The sequence below is a fragment of the Trichechus manatus genome, unplaced genomic scaffold (assembly GCF_000243295.1).
Source record: "Trichechus manatus latirostris isolate Lorelei unplaced genomic scaffold, TriManLat1.0 scaffold00001, whole genome shotgun sequence".
Taxonomy (NCBI): domain Eukaryota; kingdom Metazoa; phylum Chordata; class Mammalia; order Sirenia; family Trichechidae; genus Trichechus; species Trichechus manatus.
In genome coordinates, this window is record NW_004443937.1 from 27,912,596 (window position 1) to 27,938,062 (window position 25,467).

General features: G+C 41.3%; 1 protein-coding gene across 6 annotated transcripts in view; it reads left to right on the top strand.

The window, feature by feature from the left end:
• Nucleotides 1-25,467, top strand: part of ARIH2 (ariadne RBR E3 ubiquitin protein ligase 2) — a 49,962-nt gene that overhangs the window by 18,895 nt on the left and 5,600 nt on the right. For 2 of the 6 annotated variants that reach the window (XM_023726726.1, XM_004368507.2), the window contains 9 exons: nt 725-770; nt 13,586-13,653; nt 16,444-16,507; nt 17,861-18,011; nt 18,776-18,897; nt 19,262-19,371; nt 22,215-22,332; nt 25,132-25,182; nt 25,275-25,296. In XM_023726726.1, the coding sequence (XP_023582494.1) occupies nt 732-770; nt 13,586-13,653; nt 16,444-16,507; nt 17,861-18,011; nt 18,776-18,897; nt 19,262-19,371; nt 22,215-22,332; nt 25,132-25,182; nt 25,275-25,296 (745 nt within the window). In that variant the 5' untranslated portion in view covers nt 725-731. Of the gene's footprint in view, nt 1-724; nt 771-10,556; nt 11,308-13,585; nt 13,654-16,443; nt 16,508-17,860; nt 18,012-18,775; nt 18,898-19,261; nt 19,372-22,214; nt 22,333-25,131; nt 25,183-25,274; nt 25,297-25,467 lie in introns of those variants that run through there. The other 4 variants (XM_004368506.2, XM_023726722.1, XM_023726738.1 and 1 more) reach the window with 3 other exon arrangements.

Sequence of the window (25,467 nt, forward strand, 5' to 3'; positions counted from 1 at the left end):
ATTGATTTTAATGCTTGGAGACCATAACAGTTAGGACTGAGTTAAAGTTGGACTAGTGGGAAATCTTCAAACCTGTGTTTGATTATTCAGATTTAAAAAAAAATGTGAATAACATGTGGGTGCTTCAATTATAAGTCAGCTCACCTTGCATGGACCTGAAAAGAAAAATTTAAAGGGGGCGAAGTTTGGATCAGGTGCCAGAGAGCTGGTCTTTTAGAGGCTAAGGGTATGTGCATGTTAAGTATGGGAGATGTGAAGTCTTATCTCTTAAATTAGACTTAAAGGATGAGCCTTGCCCATGATCAGTTGCCCTCTGGACCCCACCACCACTACCACCAGTGCTGATTTTGTCTCTTTTTAGGCTGGTGTTCACCTACTCCTTTGCCTCTGCTTTAACCTTGTTTCTTTGTCTTATCCCTCCATTACTTTTTTGCCTTACCTGCCAACCTCTCACGACCTGAGTCCATCCATCTTGATCTCTTCAGGCTAGTTTTCCTATACCTTGACCCTGTCTACCCCAGGCCCAGAAGAAGCTGGCCCACAGTTCGCTCCTTTCCTTCGTCTCTGCTTTTTAGTGAGTTAACTAGTGTTAACAAATGTGATCGGACCACCAAGTGGCTTAACACAGGCTGAGGCATGGAGACCCATTCATGTAAAAGATTTCAGGCAGTTGGCAAGTAAGAATTTTAAATAAAAATTGAAACTACCACCTGTATTTTTTCAGGCCGTTGATGCTCACTGCTATCAGCTGCATCCTCCCTATGGCACTGGTAAGTGTGGGAAGGGCTGGTGACAGTTTTGGTGGGCTGCTGGATTTTTTTTTTTCCTGGGGGAAAAAAAATCTATTTGCAAGCTGTGTTGTTAACTTGTCCCCGCGGGCTGGACAGTTTGAATTAGCTATAGTAGACTAAAAACATGAAGAAGAAGCAACTAGCCATGCTCATGGTTTTCCTTGGGGAACTGTTGCCAGGAGCATAGGCTGTTCAGTGTGTGCCTTGATCCTTATATAAAATTAGCATGTATTTGTGCTATTTTGAACAATAAACATATCAATAGTCAAGTGCTCTGGAATGTCAGGGAGTAACTTAAATTTCCTGAAAGTCTTAAAATATTTTTCCAGAAAATAAGTATTGGTTGTATATTAGAAAAGGCCCTAAGTGTTGTATGTGCTTACCGTTTCCTTCAGTAGCAGGGTTTATCTCCTTCTGGTACTGTAAGTTCCTTGTGGACTGGGGACTCAAGAACGTTTGCTTCAATGCTTAATTTAAAATTCTAATAGAGACATGCTTGATTTTTTTTCTTGGGTGGGCGGCTTTTGGTGGAAACTGAAAAAAAAAATAGTAGCTGTCATTTACTAACAAACTTCAGGTGGACTTGGGGACTGGTGGTTTAAAAAATGATTTCACTACAGTATGGCATTCTGCTTAGGGACCTAATGGGGAAAATATACACTGAATAAAGTTGAAACATAGAGCAGGGTAGCAAGTCACAGAGTTGTATAAGCCCACAGTCTGATTGCTGCTGGAGTTACCTTATGTAAGCTTCTGAAACCCTGGAGCTATCTCCTTGTTGTCAGTGAGTCAGAGGCCACACAGATTCAAAGTTTACCTTAACAAGGTGGTCTCCATTCTAAGCCAACAGATTGATGTTTACACTTTCACTTCTTTGGTCTCTGAAATCCATAGATGATTGAAGAAAGTACCTCTAGAATGTTTTCTGAAATGCTGAGGTTGTGAATTTGTGTGCTTTTAGCCATGAGTTGCAATCGACTTGAAGGCAGCTAACAACAGCCATGTCAGGAACTGCTTGCTGGTAACAGCGGTGAAAGCAGTCAAACACACTTTACCTTCATTATGTCTCTGTGAGAAAATTGTTACATCATTGACCTTCATCCTGGATTTCTCCCAATCCCCACCTTCCACCTCCAGCCTTGCATGTGAAGCAGGGATAGAATTGCATGACACATTTACTGCATTCTTTATCATAAACATAAAGGAGAACTTAACTCCCCAGCAACTGTCAACTCCTTGAGGTATCAATGCATAATATAAGCAAGTGGTAACTGCTGAACATGTTTTGTGGGCCTGTGCTGGAGAGAGATACCTTAAAGTTTCTGTTGCAAACACAAACCATAGAGGATGGTGGAAGATATTTGCCCAAGACCTTTGGGAAATACTGATGACCAGCTGCAGAGTCCTTTTTGACACACATGTAGCTAAATGTTCCCTGAAATAAAGATCTAGAAACTGTCATGAGATCATAAATGAAATGGCAAAACAAAGCCAGATTGAAGTGAGGGCTGTGGTCATGTGGGGCTGCGTCCAGAGTAAATGACAACAAAGATGATCCCACAGTCCTTTCTAGCTGGAAGGAGAGCTCGCAGCAACTTCTGACCTGTGTAGTGGTACAGGGTTTGGAGGGCACAGAGAAACAGAATAGAAAGGCAAGGAAGATGGGCTGCATTTGGCCCCTGCTCTGACCCTGTCTTTGACTCTGAAAGCCTTTCCTGAACCATCCGGAGACTTGAGGGCACCCTTTGGTCTTTGAACTTGCCCTCCCTTCCCTACCTTGCTCAAGTATACTCACTTCCCCAGCTCCTGGGAAAAATGAGAGAGGAGCTCTTGTCCTTGGGGCTTATGTTCACATTCACCAGTGCTCAGGTGTGAATGTGATTACTCAGAGACAAGCCAGGAAGTGAGAAGGGGGCAGGCCTGATTGCGATGTCCTGTGGAATAGCAACATTTAAGGAGATGGCAGACTGAGAGCAGAGCATCCAGTGGAACACTGAGAAAACCTGGTTAGGGAGATGAGAAAGAGAGCCTGATGGAGTCTTGTAAAATTATCAGCTTTAGGTGCCATGGAGATCATGTGGAAATTAAATGACTTTTTACTAAGATTTTCATTGTATAATCAGTTAAACTTTGGTCAAAACGACCTTAAAACTCTAAAGACAGGGAGGGACATGGTATAGGAAAACTAGCCTAAAATTTTTTTTAGAGTCTCCATTTGAGGTTTGTAAGTAAAGGGTCAAAATGAATTACTTGAAGCAGTGGTATTAAGGGTCAACCCTTTGTGTATTGCAACATTTGTTTATGCAAGTGATTGCCATTGAATTAATTTGGCAAAGCTTTTCCCCCTAACTTTTATTATGAAAATTTTAAAACACACAAAAGAATTTTTAAGAATTGTACAGTGGGTATCCATAGGGCTACCATCTAGGTGGTAAAATTGTCAATCTTACGTACATTTACTTCATCACATATCTATCCATAATCAGTTTCATTTTTTGACAGCTTTATTGAAGTATTATTTACATACTGTTAAATTTATCCATTTTAAAGTGTGCCACTAGATGAGTTATAATTGGGCAACCATCACCACATCCTGGTTTTAGAACATTTCTATTGTCCAAAAAATTCGCTTGTGCCTGTTTACGGTCAGTACCCACTCCCAGCCCCAGGTAACTATTGATCTATCTATCTGTCTGTGTAGTTTTCCTCTTCTAAAATTTCATATGAATGATATCATACAATATGTGGCCCTTTGTGCCTGACTTCTTTGACTTAAGCATGTTTTTGAGGTTCATTCATGTCATACATCAGTAGTTTCTCTTTATTACTGAGTAATATTCTGTTGTATGTATATACCACATTTTGTTTATCCATTCATCAGCTGATGGACGTTTGAGTTGTTTCTAGTTTGAGGCTATTATGAATAATGTTGGTATGACCACTCATGTCCAGATCTTTATGTGGACATAAGTCTTCATTTCTCTTGGAGAGATACCTAGGTGTGGGATTGCTAGGTCATGTGGTAAGTGTATACTTAACGTTTTAAGAAATTGCCAAACTGTTTTACAAGGTAGCTCTACTATTTTACATTCCCACCAGCATTGTATAAAGGTACCTGTTTCCCCACATCCTTGCGAGCACTTGTTATTGTCAGTCTTTTGGATTTTAATCATTCTTATAAGTTTGAAGTGGTATCTCATTGTTTTGATTTGCAGTTCCCTAATGATTAATGAGTTGGGGTTGACTCAATGGCAGTGGGTTTGGGTTTTTGGGTTTAATGACTAATGATGCTGAGTATCTTTTCTTGTGCTTATTTCCCATTCTTTTTTTTTTTTTTTTTTTTGGTGAAGTGTCCTGGTCTTTTGCCCATTTTTTATTTATTGTGGTAAGAAAAATAATATATATATACACACACACACGTATGTATGTATATAACCAAAACATTTGCCATTGCAACAATTTTTACACGTACAGTTCAGTGACATTAGTTATGTTCATCATGTTGTGCAACAATCACCACTGTCTGTTTCCAACTTTTTCCATTACCTGTAACAGAAACTCAGTGCCCCTAAGCAGTGACTCTGCCTTTTCCCCTTCCTGTCACTCCTGGTCCACTGATGAACTTTGGTCTGTATACATTTGCCTATTCTGGATGTATCATATAAGACGGATCATACAATATTTGTCCTTTTGTAACTGACTGATTTTACTTAGCATAATGTTTTTTTTAAGTTTCATCCCTGTTGTAGCATGTACGAGGACTGCCCATTTTTTAAAATTGTTCCGTGTTTCTAAGAGTGCTTTATATATTCTGAATTAAGTCCTTTTTCAGATAACATGGTTTGTAAATATTTTCTTCCAGTCTATGGCTTGTTTTCTCATTTTCTTAATGATGTCTTTGAAAGAGCAAAAGTTTAATTTTGATTAAGTCCAGTTTATTGATTTTGTTTTAAAAGATTGTGTTTCTGATGTTATAATTAAGAAAACTTTGCTCAAACCAAAGTCACAAAGATTTTATGTTTCCATCTAGAGGTTTTATAGTTTTGTGTTTTACATTTAGGTCTGTGAACTATTTTGAGTTAATTTTTGTGTGGTTTGAGGTAAGAGTTTTACGTTTTTTTTTTTTAAATATAATGATGTTCATTTAGTCCAGAGCTCTTAGTTGAAAATTGACCGTAATTTATAGGTTTACTTCTAAATTTTATTCTGTTCTATTAATCTATATGTCTGTCCTTCAGCCAGTACCCCACTGTCTTGATGACTGTAGTGTTAAAGTCAGTCTTGAAGTCTGATGTTCTAAGTCCTCCAACTTTGCTTTTTTTTTTCTCCCCCGGCAGGATTGCTTCAGATATTCTGGATCCCTTTACATTTTCACGATTTTTTAGGTCAACTGTTAATTTCTTCAAAAAATCCTGCTGAGATTTTTACTGGAGTTGATTCAGTCTGTAGTTGTGCTAACCTATATGGTAGCCATGACCACGGGTGGCCATTGAGCACTTGAAATGTGGCCAGTCTGAATTGAGATGTGCAATACATGTAAAATGCACTCTAGATTTTGAAAACATAGTATGAAAAGAAGGATGTAAAATAGCTAATTAATAATTATATGTGTTACATGTTGAAATAATAGTATTTTGGATATATTGAGTTAAATAAAATATTAAAATGTATTGCAACTGTTTAAAATTTTTTATTTTTAAATTGTTTGCTGCTATATAGGAATATATTTGATTTTTGTGTATTGACCTTGTATTTTGTGACCTTACTAAATTCACTTACTAGCTCTAATAGTTTTGTAGATTCCTTTAGGATTTTTCTGCATGAACAGTCATTTCATCTGGGAATAGGGACAGATTTGGTTCTTCCTTTTCTTGCCTTATTATAGTGGTTAGGGCCTCCAGTATAATAAATGAAATGGTGAGAGCGGACATACTTACCATTTTTTTAATCCTATGGAGGAAAAACATTCATTATTTCATCGAGTATGATGCTTTTCATAGATGCCCTATATCAGATTCAGGGAGTTCACTTTTCTTCCTAATTGCTGAGTATTGAATTTTATCAAAAGAGTTTTTCTGCATCTGTTGAAATGATCTTTTTTTTTTTTAAACCGCCTTTATTTGTTAATGCCATGAATTACATTGAAGAATTTTCAAATGTTAAAAAGTCAGCCTTGCATTCCATTCCTGGGCTAAACCTAACCTCATCATGATATATTATGCTTTTTCTATGTTACTGGATTTGGTTTGCTAAAATTTTTTGATTAATGATATTTGTGTCTGTGTTCACAAGAAATATTGGTCTGTAATTTTCTTTTTTTGTTATGTTTTTGTATCAGGGTTACATTGTTGTTTCGGTTAGGTGTCGTCGAGTTGGTTCCGACTCATAGCGACCCTGTGTACGACAGAATGAAACACTTCCCGGTCCTGTACCATCCTCACAATTGTTGTTATGTCATCCTCACAATTGTTGTTATGCTTGAGCCCATTGTTGCAGTGTGTCAGTCCATCTCATTGAGGGTCTTCCTCCTTTTTGCTGACCCTCTGCTTTACCAAGCATGATGTCCTTCTCCAAGGACTGATCCTTCCTGATAACATGTTCAAAGTATGTGAGATAAAGTCTCGCTATCCTTACTTCTAAGGAGCATTCTCGCTGTACTTCTTCTAAGACAGATTTGTTGATTCTTTTGGCAGTCCATGGTATAGTCAGTATTCTTCACCAGTACCATAATTCAAAGGCGTCATTTCTCCTTTGGTCTTCCTTATTCTTTGTCCGGCTTTCACATGCATATGAGGCGATGGCTTGGGTCATGCACACCTTAGTCTGCAAGGGTTACATTGGCCTTACAAAATAAATTAGGAAAAAGTGTTCCTTTCTTCCTGTAGTTTGTGTAAGATTGATGTCGATAGAATTCGCCAGTGAAAACCAAAACCCCTGGGCCTGGAATTTTGTGGGAAGGTTTTTACTCCTTGGTCTTATTTAGAGATTTGAATTTGGTATCTGAAGGACTCTTCACAGTATAAGTGCCCAAATCATGAGTACCAGTAGCAACAAGTGCTCTTCTCTGCAAATATCCTGATGTAATTTCTCCTGAAGTTCAATGAAACTGTCGTATTGATCTTTAGTAAACTTCATATTGTGGAGAGCTGCTGCTACAGCATAAATTAAAGGTATACTTTAACTGTCTCTTCTGTGGAAGTCAGTATCTGAATTTCTCCATTATGCATTACTCCTTTATGTACTGGAGGCTTTATCCTTTCTTTGAAGACTTGAAGTCCTTGGACCAGTCCTTCCAGACACAGGAGATCATATCCATTGTCAGGGACATCAATTTTGTAAAGAACATCAGAGGCCCCAGCTGCCTTTTCGTTACCTTGTTCCTTATAATTTCCTTCTTAGAAATCAAGAACATAGAGCAGCAACAACAAAATTGTCAAAAAGGGAAAGCAAAGATGATTCAGGAAGGTTTTTTGATCATGAATTTAAGGTTTCTAATAGGTATAGAGCTATTCAGTTTTCTATTTCATTTTGTGTTAGTTTTAGAAGTAATTTTCAAGGAACTGATTGATTTCATCTACAGTATCAAATTTATTGGAATTAGATTGTTTATAATATTTTCTTATTTTCATTTTAATGTCTGTAAGATTTGTAGTGATGGCCCCTCTTTCACCTCTGCTATCAGAAGTTTATATTCTCTGTTTCTTAATTCTTCTATGGGTTTTTATCAACTTTGTTCATCATTTTAAAGAATCACCCTTTGGACTTTGTTAATTTTTCCTATTATTTGTTTCAGACTTCATTCACTTCTGTTTTTATCTTTACTATTTTCTTCTTTCTGTTTACTTTGAGTTTAGTTTTCTTTTTCTAGCTTCTTAATGATCCTCGTGTCATTGATTTTTGGACCTTCTTTTCTAATATAAAATCTACAGTTCTAAACTTCCCTCTATAAGCATTATATTAGCTGCATCTCACAAAATTGATTATATGGTATTTTCATTTCCGTTCGGTTAAAAATATTTTCTAATTTCCCTGTGATTTCTTCTTTGACGTATAAGTTCCTATAGACATATGTTCTTTAATTTGCAAATAACTGCTACAAAGAAGGGCATTCTTGGCAGAGAAAAGTTAGGGAAGCGCTTGGGGATGCTGAAATCACTTGGTCTGTTGCAGGACTCTGAAGTGAGGTGGGGGGGGGTCAAGTGATGGGTCCTAATAACTTTTCTACTAAGGGTGTAAAGTTTGTCTTATAAATTTACAAATAGAAATTCCTTTGTTGCCAGTTTCGGCTAACATTTCCCATGCTTTTATCTTGTTGCTAAAACCTGACAGTTAGCTTCCCTCTGCCTTAAAATCCCTCTCAGTTTCTTTGATGAATCTCTCATCTCATCACAATATTGGAGAACAGTGACAGGTTTAAAACAGGAACTGTTCCTGTCAAGTTGTAAGGGCCCTGTGAGAATTGCCTGTTATTGTTACATATGGGCTTCAGGAAGCACATTCTGAGAATGGAGTGGAGAGTTCCAGACAATAAAAAGACTTACCAATTAAGAGAACTTTCCGTAGTCCAGATGATAGAAAGTGAGACTTTTCTGATGGAAGTGCCAAGGAGAGGAAGGACTAGAGATTGGAAAGTAGAGTGGAGATGATGGGAGAGGACAGAGTGGTGAGGAAGAATGAGACATGGAAGAACAGGCTGAAGGCCCTAGCTTGGAAGGCTTAGGAGAGTAACAGTGCCGAGATGGGGATATAGGAGGAAGAGTACATTTGGACTGAGGACTTAGGAGGTAGTATCCAAGGAGCCCTGGTAGCTCAGTGGTTAAGTGCTCAGGTGCTAGCTGAAAGATTGGCAGTTTGAACCCACCAGCCACTCAGCAGGAGAAAGATGTGGCAGCCTGCTTCCGTAAAGATTACAGCCTTGGGAACTCTATAGGGCAGTTCTGCTCTGTCCTGTGGGGTCTCTATGAGACAGAACTGACTCAGGGGCAACGGGTTTGTTTTTTTTTTTTTTTTTTTTGGTGTTTTTGGTACCTCAGAAAGTGCTGTGTGCGACTCATCACAGAGACAGGGATTTTAAGGCAGAGGGAGGCTAAGTATCAGGTTCTACCAACAAGATAAAGCATAGGAAATGTTCATTGAATTTTCTTGGTGTATGTGTATAAAAAATACCTTAGTATATCCACTGCCAGCAGTTCTGGATAAACTGAAATTCAGCAGTTGAAAGCACCATCTTATCAAATCATGAACCAAATTAAATTAAAGTCAGAAATATTCCATGGATTTTTTTATTTCTGATTTTGGCAGTTAGACCCCCCCTAAGCTTTCTAAAGTCTTATATGTAAATTATTAAACATGATTCTTGAGAATAGCTTTAAGATTGAGTTTAACATGTTTGTTTTTTTATAAGAAAACTTATTATCTGCTATTGAGAGTCTTTGTTGAAATTCATTATGACTGTTCTTGACTCATGATCTTATGAGTGTCTAAAGTGGCTGTCAGTCAGATTCTTCCAGCTTAGAGTTTGCTGTTTAGACAGGAATGATATTTCCAGGCATGCTGGAAATAGTGAGCTATTCCTATTGAGAGAGGCCCCTTTGTACCTGAGATGAAGAGAATGGTGGACTCAGATTCTATTTCTGTGAGTAAACTACCTGGAGGCTCCTAGTTCTTGAACAAGAAATTTCCCGGTTTTTAGTCTTTTCTTCGATTAGTATTTCTAGAAATAGAAAAAGAGTTCATAAATATGACTTTCAACCCTCCTGTTACACATTGGAGGAGGCCTGGTGGTACAGTGATTAAGCACTTGGCTGCTAACCAAAAGGTAGACTGTTTGAACCCACCACTGCTCCGCGGGAGAAAATGTGGCAGCCTGCTTCTCTAAAGATTTACAACCTTGGAAACCCTATGGTGCACTTCTACTCTGTCCTTACAGGGTCGCTCTGAGTCGGAATTGACTTGACAGCGCTGGGGTTTTTTGTTTGTTTGTTTGTATATTATATGTCGTTCTAATAGAATTCAAGGTTTATCCCAAGTCATTAATCTTTTTTTGGCATTCAGTGGTTGATTACTACCCTGAACCCATTTTCCTTGCTTTGACCTTTTCTTTATGTCATTCTTGATAATACTTAACCCTGACTACCAGTAGGTTGTTAGTTCCTTGATCGGAACAATCTGACAGGAGTTCCTCTTGATGCTGCTGAAAGGTTTTCTCTCCACCATTGAACATATGCAGGATAGCAAAGGGTGGAGGGCTCTCACCAAGTGGGGAAGTACTGATTCTAATAGCTTTAGAGTGGATTGCTGAGCTCTTTGAGCGTTAAACAATACTGGTGCAAATACTCAGGTAGTTCTTTGCTTGGAGAACTCTCTGCACTCTGAGAGAGATTTTTATCTTTAACATGGCTTTTCATAATTAAGTAAAACCTCTGAAATCCGGAATCTTTATAAGGCAGAAACCTGTCAGAGAAGGAGAACTCAAAATATTTTCCACTAAAACGAGCAGTAGAAAAGTGGTAACACTCAACCCTGTCAAAAGTGGAAAACTTGCAAGACCTGAAAGAAACAAGGCAATCCCAGGCGTTCCAGCCTTCACAGGTTTCCCTGTGTCATCCACAGGTCTGGTGCTGAAGGTAGCTTAAGTACTGGGCCTGCCACTCGCAGATCAGCCTGAAGTTGCTTCCTCTGGGAGACTGCTGGGGGTGGGGGGGTATGCAGTTAGTCCTCTCTTGTGATTCAAATTAGAGAGGAGGTGACTTCCCTGATTTTAGCATAAGTTCTAGGTAGTCTTCACCCCTGTGCTGCCTTTGCTCAGAGGGCTTTCTGGAACTGGGTCCTCCTGTAGGTCTTCCCTGGTATTCATTACTGGGCACGGTGTAGTAATTTTGCTTAAATGAATGGTCTCAGAATTCCATCAGGCTTATAATGGATTGTTGAGGGAAAGAGCTTCTGATGGTGTACTGTGGACATAATACGGGCAATTATCATACCCTCACCTCATGTGGGGATCACAGTAGCGCCACCCTGGAGAGGGCTAGTGGGAGTACATACAGTTAATAGGTGCCCAAAGTCATTGCCATCGAGTCTATTACAACTTCTGTCGACCCTATAGGACAGAGTAGAACTGCCCCTTAGGGTTTCCAAGGAGTGGCTAGTGGATTTGAACTGCCAAACTGCAGACCTTTTGATGAGCAGCCAAGCTCTTAACTGCTGCGCCACCAGGGCTCCCGTGTGCTTGCTGTGTTGTATATACTGATATATTCTTGGCTGTTGGCATGAAAATAATAGATTCAGATCACCCTGCTGTCAGTTTTATAAAGTGCTAAATGCATTCTCTCATCACATTAGCTGTTCTCACTAGAACATATTCTGAGTTGGCTATTAGTGGACTTGGAGTCATCAGATAAATCTTTGGTCTCTGCAGAGGGCCATGTTGTTTTCCATAGGTGGGCTATACCTGGTGTGCTAATCCTGAGGCTTTGTTGCTGCTGTTGGTGCTGTTGGAGACAAGGGATCAGACCAGGTACAGTGTTAAAATTCTGCTACTTCTTCAGAAAGGTCGAGAATTTCTGTATCTAAAATCCACAGTTCGGGATATAATGTCATTTAATGATCAGCGTATATTGAGTGGTCACCCTGTGTCCAGTCCAGTTCTGGGCACTGTCGATTTGTGAGAGGCAGCCTGACTTATGTCCTTACCTTAAAGTGCTCCTTACCTAAGCCATCTGTGGTGGTAAGGGGAGGTGGCTGTGAAACGTGGCCAGGACTCCCCTGGGTTTCCTGGATGGCTTGCTGCCTTTGCGAGGAGCTGGTAGCCACTGAAGGAGCCCTGGTGGTGCAGTGGTTAAATCGCTCAGCTGCTAACCAAAAGGTTGGCGGTTTGAACCCACCAGCTGCTCCGTGGGAAGAGAGATGTGGCAGTCTGCTTCTGTAAAGATTACAGCCTTGGAACCCTGTGGGGCAATTCTGCTCTGTCCCATAGGGTCGCTATGAGTCAGAATCCATTCAGTGGCAGTGGGTTTGGTTTGGGTTTTGTGGCCACTGCATGATGAGACATTTAGAAGCAGGATAGAAAGCAGTGGATGCAAAGCTGACTGGGCCACACTCAGTAAGAAAGAGAGACATAGATTCCAGTGACGGACTCATCCAAAACTGTTATCGCTATCATGCTTAAAAAAATGTATTTGTAGCCAAAAGCTATATTCAGGCAGTTGCTAAAGCTTAAATCAAATATCGTGTCTGTTTTCATTGTATAGTAATAGTCTGTTACAGATGAATAGTTTTGTTATGGCCACAGTTAGAAGAAGTATTGGCTACACTTAGGGATCCTAGGCCTACAGCCTCCACGGGCCTCAACTAGGAGATACTGTGGCAATGCGCGTGGGTCCAATCCCTCTTACCTTGCATGGAAGGGAAGTGGGAGGCACCTCCTGCTTCCCAAGTCAAATAAGCTCTTTCGAGTCCTTGGTTTTCTTCAGATGCACCTGGGCTATGAAACAGGGAGACACTCACTGATTGCACAGTCTTTGACACTTGATTGTGTGCTAGGATATGCCCTTGTTTAGTAGAGGTGCACGTCTCCTTTTAGGGATGACATGAGCTCTGAGGGGAGGAGGGAATCATATTGGTACCTGTGTGTCTCCCCCCCTGTAGTTCTTGTCTGCCGACCAGGCTTGCAACTACCCTACAGGTCTTTGGTAGCTCCTGTTTAAAGACTAGATCCAGTGAGTAGATTACCAAGGTTCTGTGTGTTTGTTCCCTCAGCTCCCCAGCTGAAGCACTCTTCTTGCCCCTCCTTGATTCAGTAATACCCTCATCCTGCACAGTGTTCTCGCCAGGAAGTCTGATCGAGGCCTCCAAACACATCTTAATCTTATGTGGCTCTACCCAGTCTTGTCACCCAGGGTATTTTGTTTGGTAACTGGCTTTATTTCCACTATTAACAAAGTATCTCGGCCATAACATGCATATTCTATCTTACAGCTTGCTTTTTAACCTAACGCACTCAAGTGTGAACATCTTTCTATGTCAGTAAGCTTACTTCTTCAACATTCTTTTCAATAACTGCATAGTAGTCCATTGTATGGATCTGTCATACTTTATGGTTCCCTTTGATTGGAATTTAGGTAACACTGTGGTGCACATATCCTCTATCATTTCCTCAGGAAGAATTTACAGAAATAGAATTGCTAGCTGAAAGCACCTTTTGGGGCTTTTTGATACCCATAACCAATGTGCTTTAAGTGTCCCCTAACAGAAGTTAGGAGCCAGAAAGGCTGTCCACAAACTTTTAAACCTTCTTTGCAATTAGGGCTCATTGGCTGCCGGGAACTTGGGATTTTAAATAGGGTAGTTTTGTTTTGTTGTTGCAGGGGTTGTATAAGAAGTCCAAGCCTGGAGACTTTCTGCAAGTAATAGGCCTAAGTAGAGGTACACTCTCCACATGCAGCTTCCTGCAGCAGCTGAGGGAACATTTATCACATCAGGGAACCCACAGCTTTATTGTTTAAACTGGACGCTGGGTTGTTATCTACTATAGATTGGTAGTTTTGTTTACGCTTCAAATAAAACTAATTTTCTTGGGAGCACCATTAGTGAAAACAGACATACAAAGTCAAGAGATCGGTGAATTCACTAAGCTTGTAAGAGTCTGAACTTAAAAGACAAAGCAGAGAACCATGAGGAAGAATTTGGAAATCAAGCCTGGGCCTGGTATAGACATGAATGTATACGTTTTTCAAAATGTGGAGCACTCCGAAAGAAGCTGTAGTTTTAATGTGATTTTTTTTTCTTTTTTCTAGGTATCTCATTCAGTTGCTAAACTCATATTAGTTAATTTCCACTGGCAAGTCTCAGAGATATTGGACAGGTAAGGTGTTTGGGGAGGGGAGACAGTATCGTCCATGGCTTCCCTCTTCTCACCCATCTGGTGGTGATTATTGTTTACATTTTGGAGTATGTCCTTACAGTGTACATATTTTAAAAACACCGGATCATATTGTACATCCTTTTTTTCTCAAAATATTGTGATTGTGTCTTTAGCGTATTCTTCTACCCTGGTTTTAGTATATTCTTCTACCCTAGTTTTAATGCTGGCACAGTATTTTCATTACATAGGTGTTCCATACTTTTTCAAAACCCCTATTGTTGGACAGTGAAGTTGGTTCCAAGTTTTTATGCCATTGTTAATTTTAATCATTGCCCTTCTAGGTAACATTTGCCAGCATCTCCAGTTGTTTCTTTTGGATACATCAAGTGAGGAATGCCTCATAACATATTGCATATTGCCCTCAAAAACAGTCGGCCAGCCTACCACCCACCACTCCTGCCAACAGGATGTTTGAGTGTCTCCTACCTCCTCCAGAAACAGAGCACTTAGGGCACAGAATTGAGAGTCTCAAGATATCTTGGAAGTGTCAGGATGAGAGATTTTTCCTCCTCTTGCAGCCTCTTGGGAGATTCCCTGCCCCTGACCCCCAGAGACATGTGCCTCTGTCTCGCCCAGGGTTTCTCAGCCTCAGCACTGTTGACATTTTGGGCTGGATAATTCTTTGTTGTGGGGACGGTTCTGTGCATTATAGGGTGTTTAGCAGCATCTCTGGCCTCTGCCCTGCTAGATGTCAGTAGCAGTAGGACCCGCTAGTCATTGACAATAAAAAATGTTTCCAGACATTGTCAAAAGACCCCTGGGAACAGAATCACTCCTGTGAGACCCACTGGTTTTGCCTCACCACTCTTGCCCTTTCATACTGCAGTGAGCCTTCCTTTCTCTATATGGCATGATTCCTTGAGCTGTATAGGAAGGTTATGCCTTTCCTTCTCTAGGCTAACCATAGCTGAGAGAGCCAGACCAGCTGGAGCAGCTCAGCACACCCAGGAAGGGGCAAATGAATTCCTGATTCACAAACTACACTCTCACTCTCTGTACTTGAGAACTGAATACATTTAGATAGATTTTACGGTGAACCTTCACTGTCTGCGCTATTGTTACTACTACTCAAAACTCTGGAACTGCATGGGTTCTGGTGATGGACTATCTCTCACTATTCAGTTGGCTAGCTTCGAGAACAGAGAAGATTTGGATGGCAAAGGATGTTAGAAATATTAGTGAAGGAACTAGGAATAAAATGAGTCCCTCAAGAAGCATAGTTGAAGGAGGTATTACGACGAGGTGGAATAAGGAAATTACATTAGGAGACGTAATTCTTTCCTACTGTGACTCCTGATATCTTGGTCACGTGTTCACCTGGATTTTATGTGGTAATTCCATTGCCACGTGATAATTCTGTTTTTATTTTTAAATGTATTTATACCATACCTCATTCTAGAAAGGAATTAAATTTTTATTGTGAAATAGATCATTTATTTTAAAAAGATATGTGGCACTTGTATATGGTTTAAAGAATAATAAAGCAAACACTTTAGTCTCCACCCAAATAAGCTATGACCTATACTTGAAGGCCCTTGTAGCAACCCCTGCTTGACCATACCCGCTTCCTCTGTCTCCCAGGCGACAAGTGTCTTGTTAATCAACTCAGTGTTGAATTTTTTTTAATATATTCTTAAATGATACATCTTTTAGTTTTGCATTGTTTTGGAACTTCCCAAACATGGAATCATGCTGTGTGTTCTCAACATTTTTAGTTAATATGGTTGCATTTTATGCCGTCCTCCTGTCAAAGGACATCTCTGGTATTTTTAGTTTTTTGCTGTTAAAATAATGCAGCTCTGAAGTCTCTTGTATGAGACTCCTAGCGTACACATACATAATTTTTCCAGAGTTGAGTATAGAAAGTAAATTGCTGGGCTATAGTTTATGTGCGTCTTCCGCTTTATTAGATAATTCTAAATTGTTTTTCAGAGTGATTGTACCATTCTATACTCCCACCAGTTGTGTAGGAATGTTCCTAATATTGTCACATTTAAAATTTTGCAAGCTGACAAGTATAAAATGGTATCTGATTGTTTTTAATTTCAGTGTCCCTGATTATTAAGGAGGTTGAGCATCTTTTCATATATTTAATAACCATTTGTGCTTCCTTCAATGCCTGTTATGTCTTTTGCCCGTTTTTTTAATAATTTTATTTTTGTTGGTGTTGTCAAGAATATATACAGAAGAACATATACCAGTTCAATAATTTCTACATGTACAATTCAGTAACATGGATTACATTCTTCGAGTTAAGCAGTTTTGCCCATTTTCAATTGACTTATTTTATCTTTTCAAATTGATTTTTAGAAGTTCTTGTTTATTCTGAATACTAATCCTTTGTCAGTTATATATGTACTGGATTATCTTCTAGTTTATGACTTGGCCTTTCACTTCATGGTGTCTTCTGACTGAACTGAAGTCATAGAGATATTCACCTATATTTTCAGAAAGGGATTTAAAGCAGATCTGGTCCTTTATAAGTATCATCTTACAGTTCCGTCCCTTTGAAGTAGGGTTATTTGTTATTCTCATACCAATTAAGAGTTAAAAAATTGAAAGAGAAAAAAATATTCATACTCAGGTAAAAGGCAACTTGGTATTTTAAGGATAATTGGAGACAAAGACCATTCAGTGGGACCGAAGCGCATGTTGGTCTATCCTGTTTTTGTTTAGAGGTAAAAATTTTGTCTTCAGTTTCTGATTCCCTTTATCTCTGCTTTTTATTAGATACAAGTCCAATTCTGCTCAGCTGCTCGTTGAGGCTCGAGTTCAGCCCAATCCATCAAAACATGTGAGTGTCTCCTATTGGAGGGAGGCTTCTCCCGCTGTACCTGCCTCTTGCTGTTTGTCCTAATATAGGCCTAAATCTTACACTTCTGATCAAGTTTGAAAAGTTTCCTTAGATATGGGAGTCCACCATTACCTGTCCTCGGGCCCTTGCCATCCTGACCTTCCTCTGCACTTACATATAGCCTACACTCCATTTCTGCTGGGAGCCTTGGTGTTCCCAGGCTCACTTTTTTACTCTGCTTGTGCCTTACCTAGCCTGGAATGTCGAGACCTTATTCCCATCTTTGCTTGTGGGAATAGAACTCACCTTTAAAGACTCAGATCCAAAGCCACCTCCTTCACAAAGCCTGTCTCCTGTGATCACTCCCCTCCAGACTCCTCTGGTTTTGTCTTTAAATCTTTAAAAGTATGTTATAGTGATTCACTCGTATCTTTTTAGCTCCTCTATCACACTGTAAATGCTTTAAGGTTAGGAACCGTGTTTACAATGCTAGCAATTTCCTGTCCATCTAGGAACTCTGAATTATCTGTGACATCTCTTCCTTGTGTCAGGTTGTAACTTGATTAAAGCTATTTTGTGGTTTGAGCATATTGATACAGAACCACTGTCCTTGACAAGTAAAACTGCAATGTGGGCTGTTAGAAGCTTTACAGACGTGGTCTCTAAGAACCTTTGTGAACTGGGTTTGTAGTACTTGTTGAGGTGCAACTTTGTGCTGTGCCAAATCGGGACAGTTTACAAAAGATGCCTAGATAGCCTCTAAAAGAAGTTGAACTGAATGACCTCTTTTTTTTAAAAAAAAAAAAAACAAACAAAAAAAAAACCATTGTCATCAAGTTGATTCCAACTCATCACGACCCTATAGGACAGAATAGAACTGCTCCAGGGTTTCCAAGACTGAAATCTCCACAGAAGCAGACTGCCACATCTTTCTCCCACACAGCCGCTGGTGGGATCGAATTGCCAACCTTTCAGTTAGTAGCCGAGGTCTTAACCACTGCACCAACAGGGCTCCTTGAATGACCTCTAAGGACTCTGATAATTCTGAAATTCTGAGCTTTTCAGGCTGACATTAAAAACCACTGTAAGCTCATTTCAGTTTTTCTGCCTTCTTTCTGCCTCTCTGAATCCTAGTGATTCTGCAAGCTTGGCTCAGGTGTTGCCTCCGTCAGGAAGCCTTCCTGGTGTACGCTCTCTGCTCAGCATCCTGGGAACTTGCAGAGTACAGTTGAGCTCTGGCATTTGTTGCAGGGTCAGGATCGCCTCCCATGCACCCAGCTGCACGAGGCACCTCTGTGGCCTCCTGGGACCTGGAGGCTCCTCTTTGGCTCATGTGGCTATGCCTTTCCTCAGGTCCCAGCAGCCCATCCCCCTCACCACTGCGCAGTGTGTATGCAGTTTGTGCGGAAGGAAAACCTGCTCTCTCTGGCTTGTCAGCACCAGTTTTGCCGCAGCTGCTGGGAGCAGCACTGCTCAGTACTTGTCAAGGACGGCGTGGGTGTGGGTGAGTCTGCCACAGACTTTGTAAAAGACTGGGCTGAAGTGTTTTATCTTCGACTCTGCCTTTTCAGGTACTCGGGTAAACTGCGTGTTTTCTTCTGACTCTGGTAATGGTTCCCACATACACCAGTTTTGAACATTGGCAGTTTTCCCCAGTCTTCAGCAAAAAGAGAAAGTTAAGGATATTGTTGGGCACATACATTGGTGTGAGTGCAAGGCTACGTTCTCTTGACTTTTGGGAAAACTGTCCTTTAAGCTATCTACCCTTTGTTGATGCTCCAAGTGGCAGCCATGGCTCAGAAACACCCAGAGCTTGCTGCTATTTAGGTAACAGCACAAATCAAATTTGATGATAGCTACAGGAGCATTTATTATACTATGACTTGATGGCATTGAAACCAAATGAGCATCACATTAATTGGTATCTGCAGAATCTTACATGTATTGGTGATGATCACTTTGCACATAATACTAAACGTCATAAAACTCAGTTGCTGGCCAAGAACCCTATAGGATTTTTTTAATGATTTTTGTTTTTTAGTGGTGCTATTGGTGATACATGTGTAATTTGAGATAATATTTTAGTTGCATCACTTTGCAAATATGTTAATTTTCCTCCTTTCTTCTTTGAGTAAATTCGATTGCTTAAAGGGTTCTTGTATGGAATCTGAATTTTACTTGTTGGTTGGTCCTTAAGAATTGACTCTTTAAGTGTAGTGTTGTATCTCCTGCAGTACGCTTGTTCATCAAGTTGTCTTTGTTCAATAGGGGTCTCTTGTATGGCTCAGGATTGCCTGCTCCGAACACCAGAGGACTTTGTGTTTCCGTTGCTGCCCAATGAAGAATTGAGAGACAAATACAGACGCTACCTCTTCAGGGACTATGTGGAGGTATGACCAGCCCCATGTTCTGCCCTCTGTCCTCCTGGGCCTACCTTCTATCAGAGGCTTTCCACAGTAACTTATTTTATAGGTTGGGCTGCCATTAGGTGCAGTCATTTGAAGAAAGAGCTCCATGGCTTTTAAAAAAGTTTGAAAACCATTAGAGTGGTAGTGAAAAGCACAGGCCCCCAGGGTCAGGAAGTGTGAATCCAGGTCTGCTGCTGCTTCATTGTGTGACCTCCGATCCTTTTCTGTAGATTGGACAGGCATCTGTCATTAACTGGAAGAACAGTAGGTCTTTGAGCACTCGGGGTCTAATTTGGAGACAGTGAACAGGGGATGTCTTCATTGTTTCCCCTTGGTGTGTTCACAGAGTCATTACCAGCTCCAGCTCTGCCCTGGTGCAGACTGCCCCATGGTTATCCGGGTACAGGAGCCCAGAGCTCGCCGTGTGCAGTGCAATCGATGCAACGAGGTCTTCTGGTAAGAGTGAGTGTGAGTGCTGAGCGGCCCTGGGCTCATACCCTCTCATCCTCCACAGCTCCACTGCTTTGCTCTGTATGAGGGCAGATCTTCAAGAGGTGGGGTCTCTGAGCCAGAAGAGCAGCTCTGCTGCAAGAGGGAGGTTTGTGCGTAACATCTTATGTTCCACAAGGTGTTCGATGAATACTCAGTCTGGAGACAAGGAAGTGGCACAGATCTTGGAGAATGGGTTGTGATTTATGCTAGTAAGACTCGTGACTTAGAAATTGTGTGGGTCTCTGTGCGTATGTATCTGTCTGAACAGATAATTCACATATTACTGTTTGAAAAGATACAGCCTTTAAAGTTTTCATCTTTACCTATCTTGGCCTTTGTTGGCTAAATTTTTTAAAGCTGTAATTCAGAAATGGATTTTACATAGTGCAAAGTTTAAATCTGATTTCCAAGATAGGTACATCATAGTTGAAAAATTAATGAAGAATGGTAAAGTAGAGTGGCCCACAAGCACCACGCTCCTTGATTAGTATACTTTATAAAGGGATGCAGACTTACTGCATGCTGAGAAAGCAGCATTCAAAATCTGTAGGCACTTGTTTCCTATTTCAGCATTTTTTCCAATATCAGAAAATTAGAAACCGCATAATCATGTCAGTAAGTTAATTTATCAATTACCTAAAACACCTTATAGCCATCAGAATTTAAAAAAGGAAAACTACATAGCAATACACAAAAAAGCTGTCTTGTGTATGTTGTTAGTTGCCATTGAGTTGATTCTGACTCATGGCAACCCCATGTATGCAGAGTAGCACTTTAAGAAGCACATCACCAGGCCTGTCTTACAAGGTTCCTCTGGGTGGGTTTGAACTGCCCACCTCTCAGCTAGTGGTCGAGCACTTAACCATTTGTGCCACCGTGGACTCCTTTCTTGGTATAAGGAGTATAAAATTGTGTGCATTATGATTGTTGTGCAAAAACTGTTAAGTGGATGGGGAAGTCATTTTTTTCCAAATAAAAATGTGTTGAAAGGCAGGCATGATGCCGTGTTAATGAGGCCTTGAGTTCTTTCTTTGTGCTTCTATGTTCCTATCAAGCTCTGTATGTCGCCCGGTGGTAGGGCATGAAGTGGGGAGGCAGATTGTTGTCTGGTGACCTGAGCCTGAACAGGCAGTCACAGCAGATTAGAGCTTCATGGTTACTGTAAATTCTTTCTGGATCAAGTTGGAGTAGAAAATTTTAGAAGCAGAGCTGTTTGCTATTACTGGGTTTGCCTATTATGGTGTCACTTGCAGAATTTTAGTATTATTAGGTATTTGACATTTTCACCAATAAGTTAGTCCTCTCAGAAAAAAAATTGTTGCTGCACTCTCGGATTTGGTGATGGGAAATGGTTGGTGTAGACCAGAGAATCACTCACCACCATGCAGAGTGAGGTGGGAAGGGCTGTATGCAGAATAAAGAAGAATAGAGGAAGGAGTGCCTGCCTGGTGTAGGGGTTGTGGACGGAGTTGTCAACAAGGACTTTCCAGAGGAGGTCAGGTCTAGTTTTCACGTAGGAGGAGGAGTTGCTGAGCTGTGAGTGGAGAGAGTGGCAGGGATGACTCCATACCAGGAGTGTGAATGCTTTCTGACATCACTGAGGTGTAATGCATAACTAGGAAGTGGTGGCACGTTACCTGCAGATGATACTTTGCTTCTTGGAGTTGTCACCCATAGGGATATATGAGGAGAGGCTGGGAGCTGCGTGAATGCTTGTTGACTGAAATTAGACAGGTTTAATTTGTTCTTTCTGTTTTCAGTATTCAGGGGTTGGGGTACTCTTTCTACAGAAGGGACAGGCTGAATGTTTCATTTAACTAGGGGTTCACTTGTCCATTCAATAAGTGTGATGAGAATAGCTGAAGTTTACTGACGGCTTACCAGATGACAGGCACAATCCTGATCACTTTACCTGCATTATCAAACTGTGTGTGATTGAACTGTTGTCACCCTTATTTTATAGGTGAGAAAATCAAGACACAAGGTAACCCAGCTAGTAAATGGCGGAGTCATAATATAGGTCTGATCTTTTGCCTTAATCACGCCTCCCTGGAGGATTCATAGTGGGGCTTCAGGAAAACTACATGGAAAATGAGTGTGCACATGTACCTGCCTTTCAAGATGTTGAGGGAGTCTGTGGCCCACCAAAGGTTAATATAATTGCCACTAATATAATTCTCCATCCTTCATGCCTCACATTACTGATTTTTCTCCCTGGGGCATGTGTTTGGCTGTCTTGTCTGAGGGCCCTTAATATCCACAGAGATATGTTGGCTTGGACAAAAAGGAATTTGAAAACATGAGAGACTGACCCAATGAGCATTTGGATGCTCTGATTTTAAGTTTCAAGTGTCGTCAGATGTATCATGTCCCCCACAGTGCACAGGTTCTGATGTTTGTGCGTCTTCATGTGCACGTGTGGCTGGGAGGTGAGAAGTGAATCTCAGGCCTGGCTTGGGTCTGAGCTGAGGCATCCTTCACAGAGAACCCCACCATGCCCTTAGAGAGGTTAAGCTCTGTGTTTGACATCCTTTCAGGAAAGGCTGACACCACACAAGATATTTAAAACAGGAACATTCCATTTGAGAGTATTGCAAGCTTGTATTAAAAGGGCTCAGATTGAAGAGAAGTTCACACAGTATTTCAGTATAATTCTAGGCAAGTAAAAGCCCCAAAGACCTTTAGAGGTGGCTCTGCCTCCTTGAAAAGCTCTAGTTCAGGATCAGCTGGCTTGGATAAAAGGAAATTTGAAAACATGAGACCCTGACTTGACCAGTCTTTAAATGTTTTTCTTTTCTGATTTTAAGTTTCAAGTGTCGTCAGATGTATCACGCTCCCACAGACTGCGCCACAATCCGGAAATGGCTCACGAAGTGTGCAGACGACTCTGAAACGGCCAACTACATTAGTGCTCACACTAAAGACGTAAGGACCGTATCTTACCTGTCATGGATCTGCCCTCATTAGTGCTGTCCAAGGCCTTGCAGAGCAGAACACCCAGCGCCCTTGCTAGAGGCTGCAGACCCTCCCCCACGCTTGGCAGAATTTGCAGCAGTTTATTGTAGGATGATTTGGGTGCATGTATTTTAATAAAATGTTGAAATGCCTGGAAAAGTTTGGCCCAAAGGAGAATTAATCAGAAGAAAAACAAGTCTTTATTGAATGCCTACCAGCAGTTCATTCCGGTTTGAACCCGTACTGTAAATTTGCATTTCTAACAAGTTACCAGGTGATGCTAATGTTGCTGGTTAGAAACCCGTTTGAGAACCATTTTAGTAGAGCAGTGGTTCTCAAATTTTATTATACATTAGAATGACCTGGAGATCTTGTTAAAATGTAGATTCTAATTCAGTATATCTGGAGTGGAAATGAAAATTCTCAGCAGGTGTTTGAACTAGACTTTGGGAAGAAGGAGGTTAATAGCCACAGCTGGTAAATAGCAAAGCTGTAATGTAAGCCCACTCTACCGAGTTGTCATTCTGAAGCTTCCCATGAGAAGCATGGCCTGTGGTCCCTTGAGCCCAGGGTGACCCGACACCCTAGGCTGTAAACTGTGCCAGTCACTTGGCAGAGTCGATGCAGTCACAAGCACAGCTGTGACCGTGATGTCATTGTCTTAGGCTGGGTTCTCTAGAGGAGCAAAAACCAGTGACATGGAAATATATATAGAGAGAGATTTATTTCAAGGAAATGGCTCACACAGTTGTGGAGGCTGGCAAGTCCCAAATCCGTGGGTCGGATGTCAGGCTGGAGGCTTCTCCTAACTCGTGGTTGCAGGGCTCGCGCACCCAAAATCAGCATGTCAGGCAGAAGGTTGCTGGCTCCTGGCGTTTTGGGAGCTTGTGAATCCCAAAGTCTGCAGGTCATATGGCAGACTGCTGCCTTACGTCCTAAGAACCTGAGGTCAGAGGATGACAAGTCAGATGCAGGATTGAGAGAGGGTGAACTTTGCCATATATATTCAATGGAGGCCACACCCCAAGGAAACTCCCCCTTTCAACTGATTGGCTGCTCACATCAGATCACAAAATGGAGGATGATTACATAATATCTGCTCACCTGAGAATTGTGGCTTAGCCAAGTTGACACATAACCTTAACCATCACAGTCCACCCCTTGTCAGCTTGGCACGTGTACACATCTTAAACCATCATAATCTCTAAATAAAGACAATTATAAAGTCATACTTGCACCTAACATGATATACTAACATGCATACAACTGAAAATGGACTAGTCCAGTTTAAATCTTATATTTTATAATAAGTAATGGAATAAGGGAGGGAAGAAAACAAAGATATTTGATATACACACACACATAACAAAACAAGGAAAAAATAACTCAAAACGATTATAGTCCTCGTTTCTGCAATGGTCATGTGGTCATAGCTGCTATTTAGAACTACCTTCTTCCACCACCCATTTCATATTCCCTTTGCCCTCAGTAAGCACTTCAGCTGGTCATGGTTCTTTGCCTGGTTCCTGAAGAGTCTGGGCCATTAATAGTCATGTCGGAATTGGGTTGCTATAGTTTTCCATTGACTTTAATCACGGGTTGGTAGTACTAAGAGGTGGCCTAAGGGATCTCCTGCATTCCAGGCATAATCTTCTTTACCTCTATTATGTAATATCAATCCAGTTTCCCCTTGGTAATCAATCACACCAGCCAATATGGTAACTCCCTTCTTTGTCTGTTGACCCAGAGACATGAAGAGCCCAAAGTGGCCAGATAACATTCTTAACTTCCAGTTCAGTGGAATCAGTGTTGGGTCTCCTGGTGAGAACATTCTTCCCTTTGGAACTAAGATCTCTAGACCTGCAGAGTATAGGGTCGCAGGGATAGGAAGCAAAAGGTTTGTGAGTGGGTCACTAGGGGCAGTAGTGGTGCCACTCCTGTTTCCACCCCTTGAGTCCTGGAGCCATGAATCCTGGCTATGAGAGAAACAGTACCGTATATTGGACACTGGTTTAGAGCATATACAGCCTCCTGGAGAACATTGCCCCAACCCTGCAAGGTATTACTACCTATCTGGTGCCATAATTGTGTCTTTAGAAGGCCATTCCATTGTTCTGTCAAGCCAGCTGCTTCGGGATGATGGGGAACATGCTAAGATGAGTGAATTCCGTGAGCATGGGCCCATTGGTTGCACTTCATTTGCTGTGAAGTGAGTTCCTTGATCCAAGGCGATGTTGTGTGGGTATTGTGATGGTAGATAGTCATTAAACATAGTTATGGCAGTGGGAGAGCCCAGCATCAGACTGGTCTCTGCATCACTGTATGAGATTGCTGGCATCTCTGAAATGAGAGAGAGTGAGCTTTAGAGATTGTTTCCTTGCCCTCTTCTGGAAGCAGAAGTCCAGGCAAGCTGACCAAGAGAGTCTAGTGTGGCAGCTCTTATGCTTTCTTTGGCAGTCTTCCCAAGGAGGCAGGCTTTTTGCTGACTCAGCCTGTGCTTAATCTGAGCAGTTTCGGGGCAGGGGCAGATGGTGGAAGACTTAGCAGGGCTTAGCTGGTGGTTGGAGTGTTTCAAAGCCAAACATGCTGACCTCATTTCCTTGAATTGCTGTTCCAGCCTCAGCGACCTGCCACATTTGAGTGAGATGCTCCTCCCCAGAAGTGCTCGCACGATGAGCTACTGGGCGCGGGTGCCAGGAGCTTTGTGTAATTTGTCTTAGAACCAGCCTGATCGTGTGTGAGCCTAACGGCACCCTTCTGTCTCCTCAGTGTCCCAAGTGCAACATCTGCATTGAGAAGAATGGAGGCTGCAATCACATGGTGAGCACAGACACGTGTACACTTTGCATATGTGGTATGGAGCCTTTGGTCAGCATGCCCTTAACGTGTTTTCTTCTGTTTCCCTCTGACAGCAATGCTCCAAGTGTAAACACGGTGAGTCCTAGGCTTGGCGCTCAAGGCCCAGTGGCGTGGTCTGTGTTTCTTGTGCTTGGGTCTCCATTGCTTGTTTAGTGAGTACTTCTGTAGTGAAATAACAAAACACAGGAGAGCCCCAGTCACTTATAGTCATAAAAACTGTCATAAAGCAGCTCTTATTTTTTATTC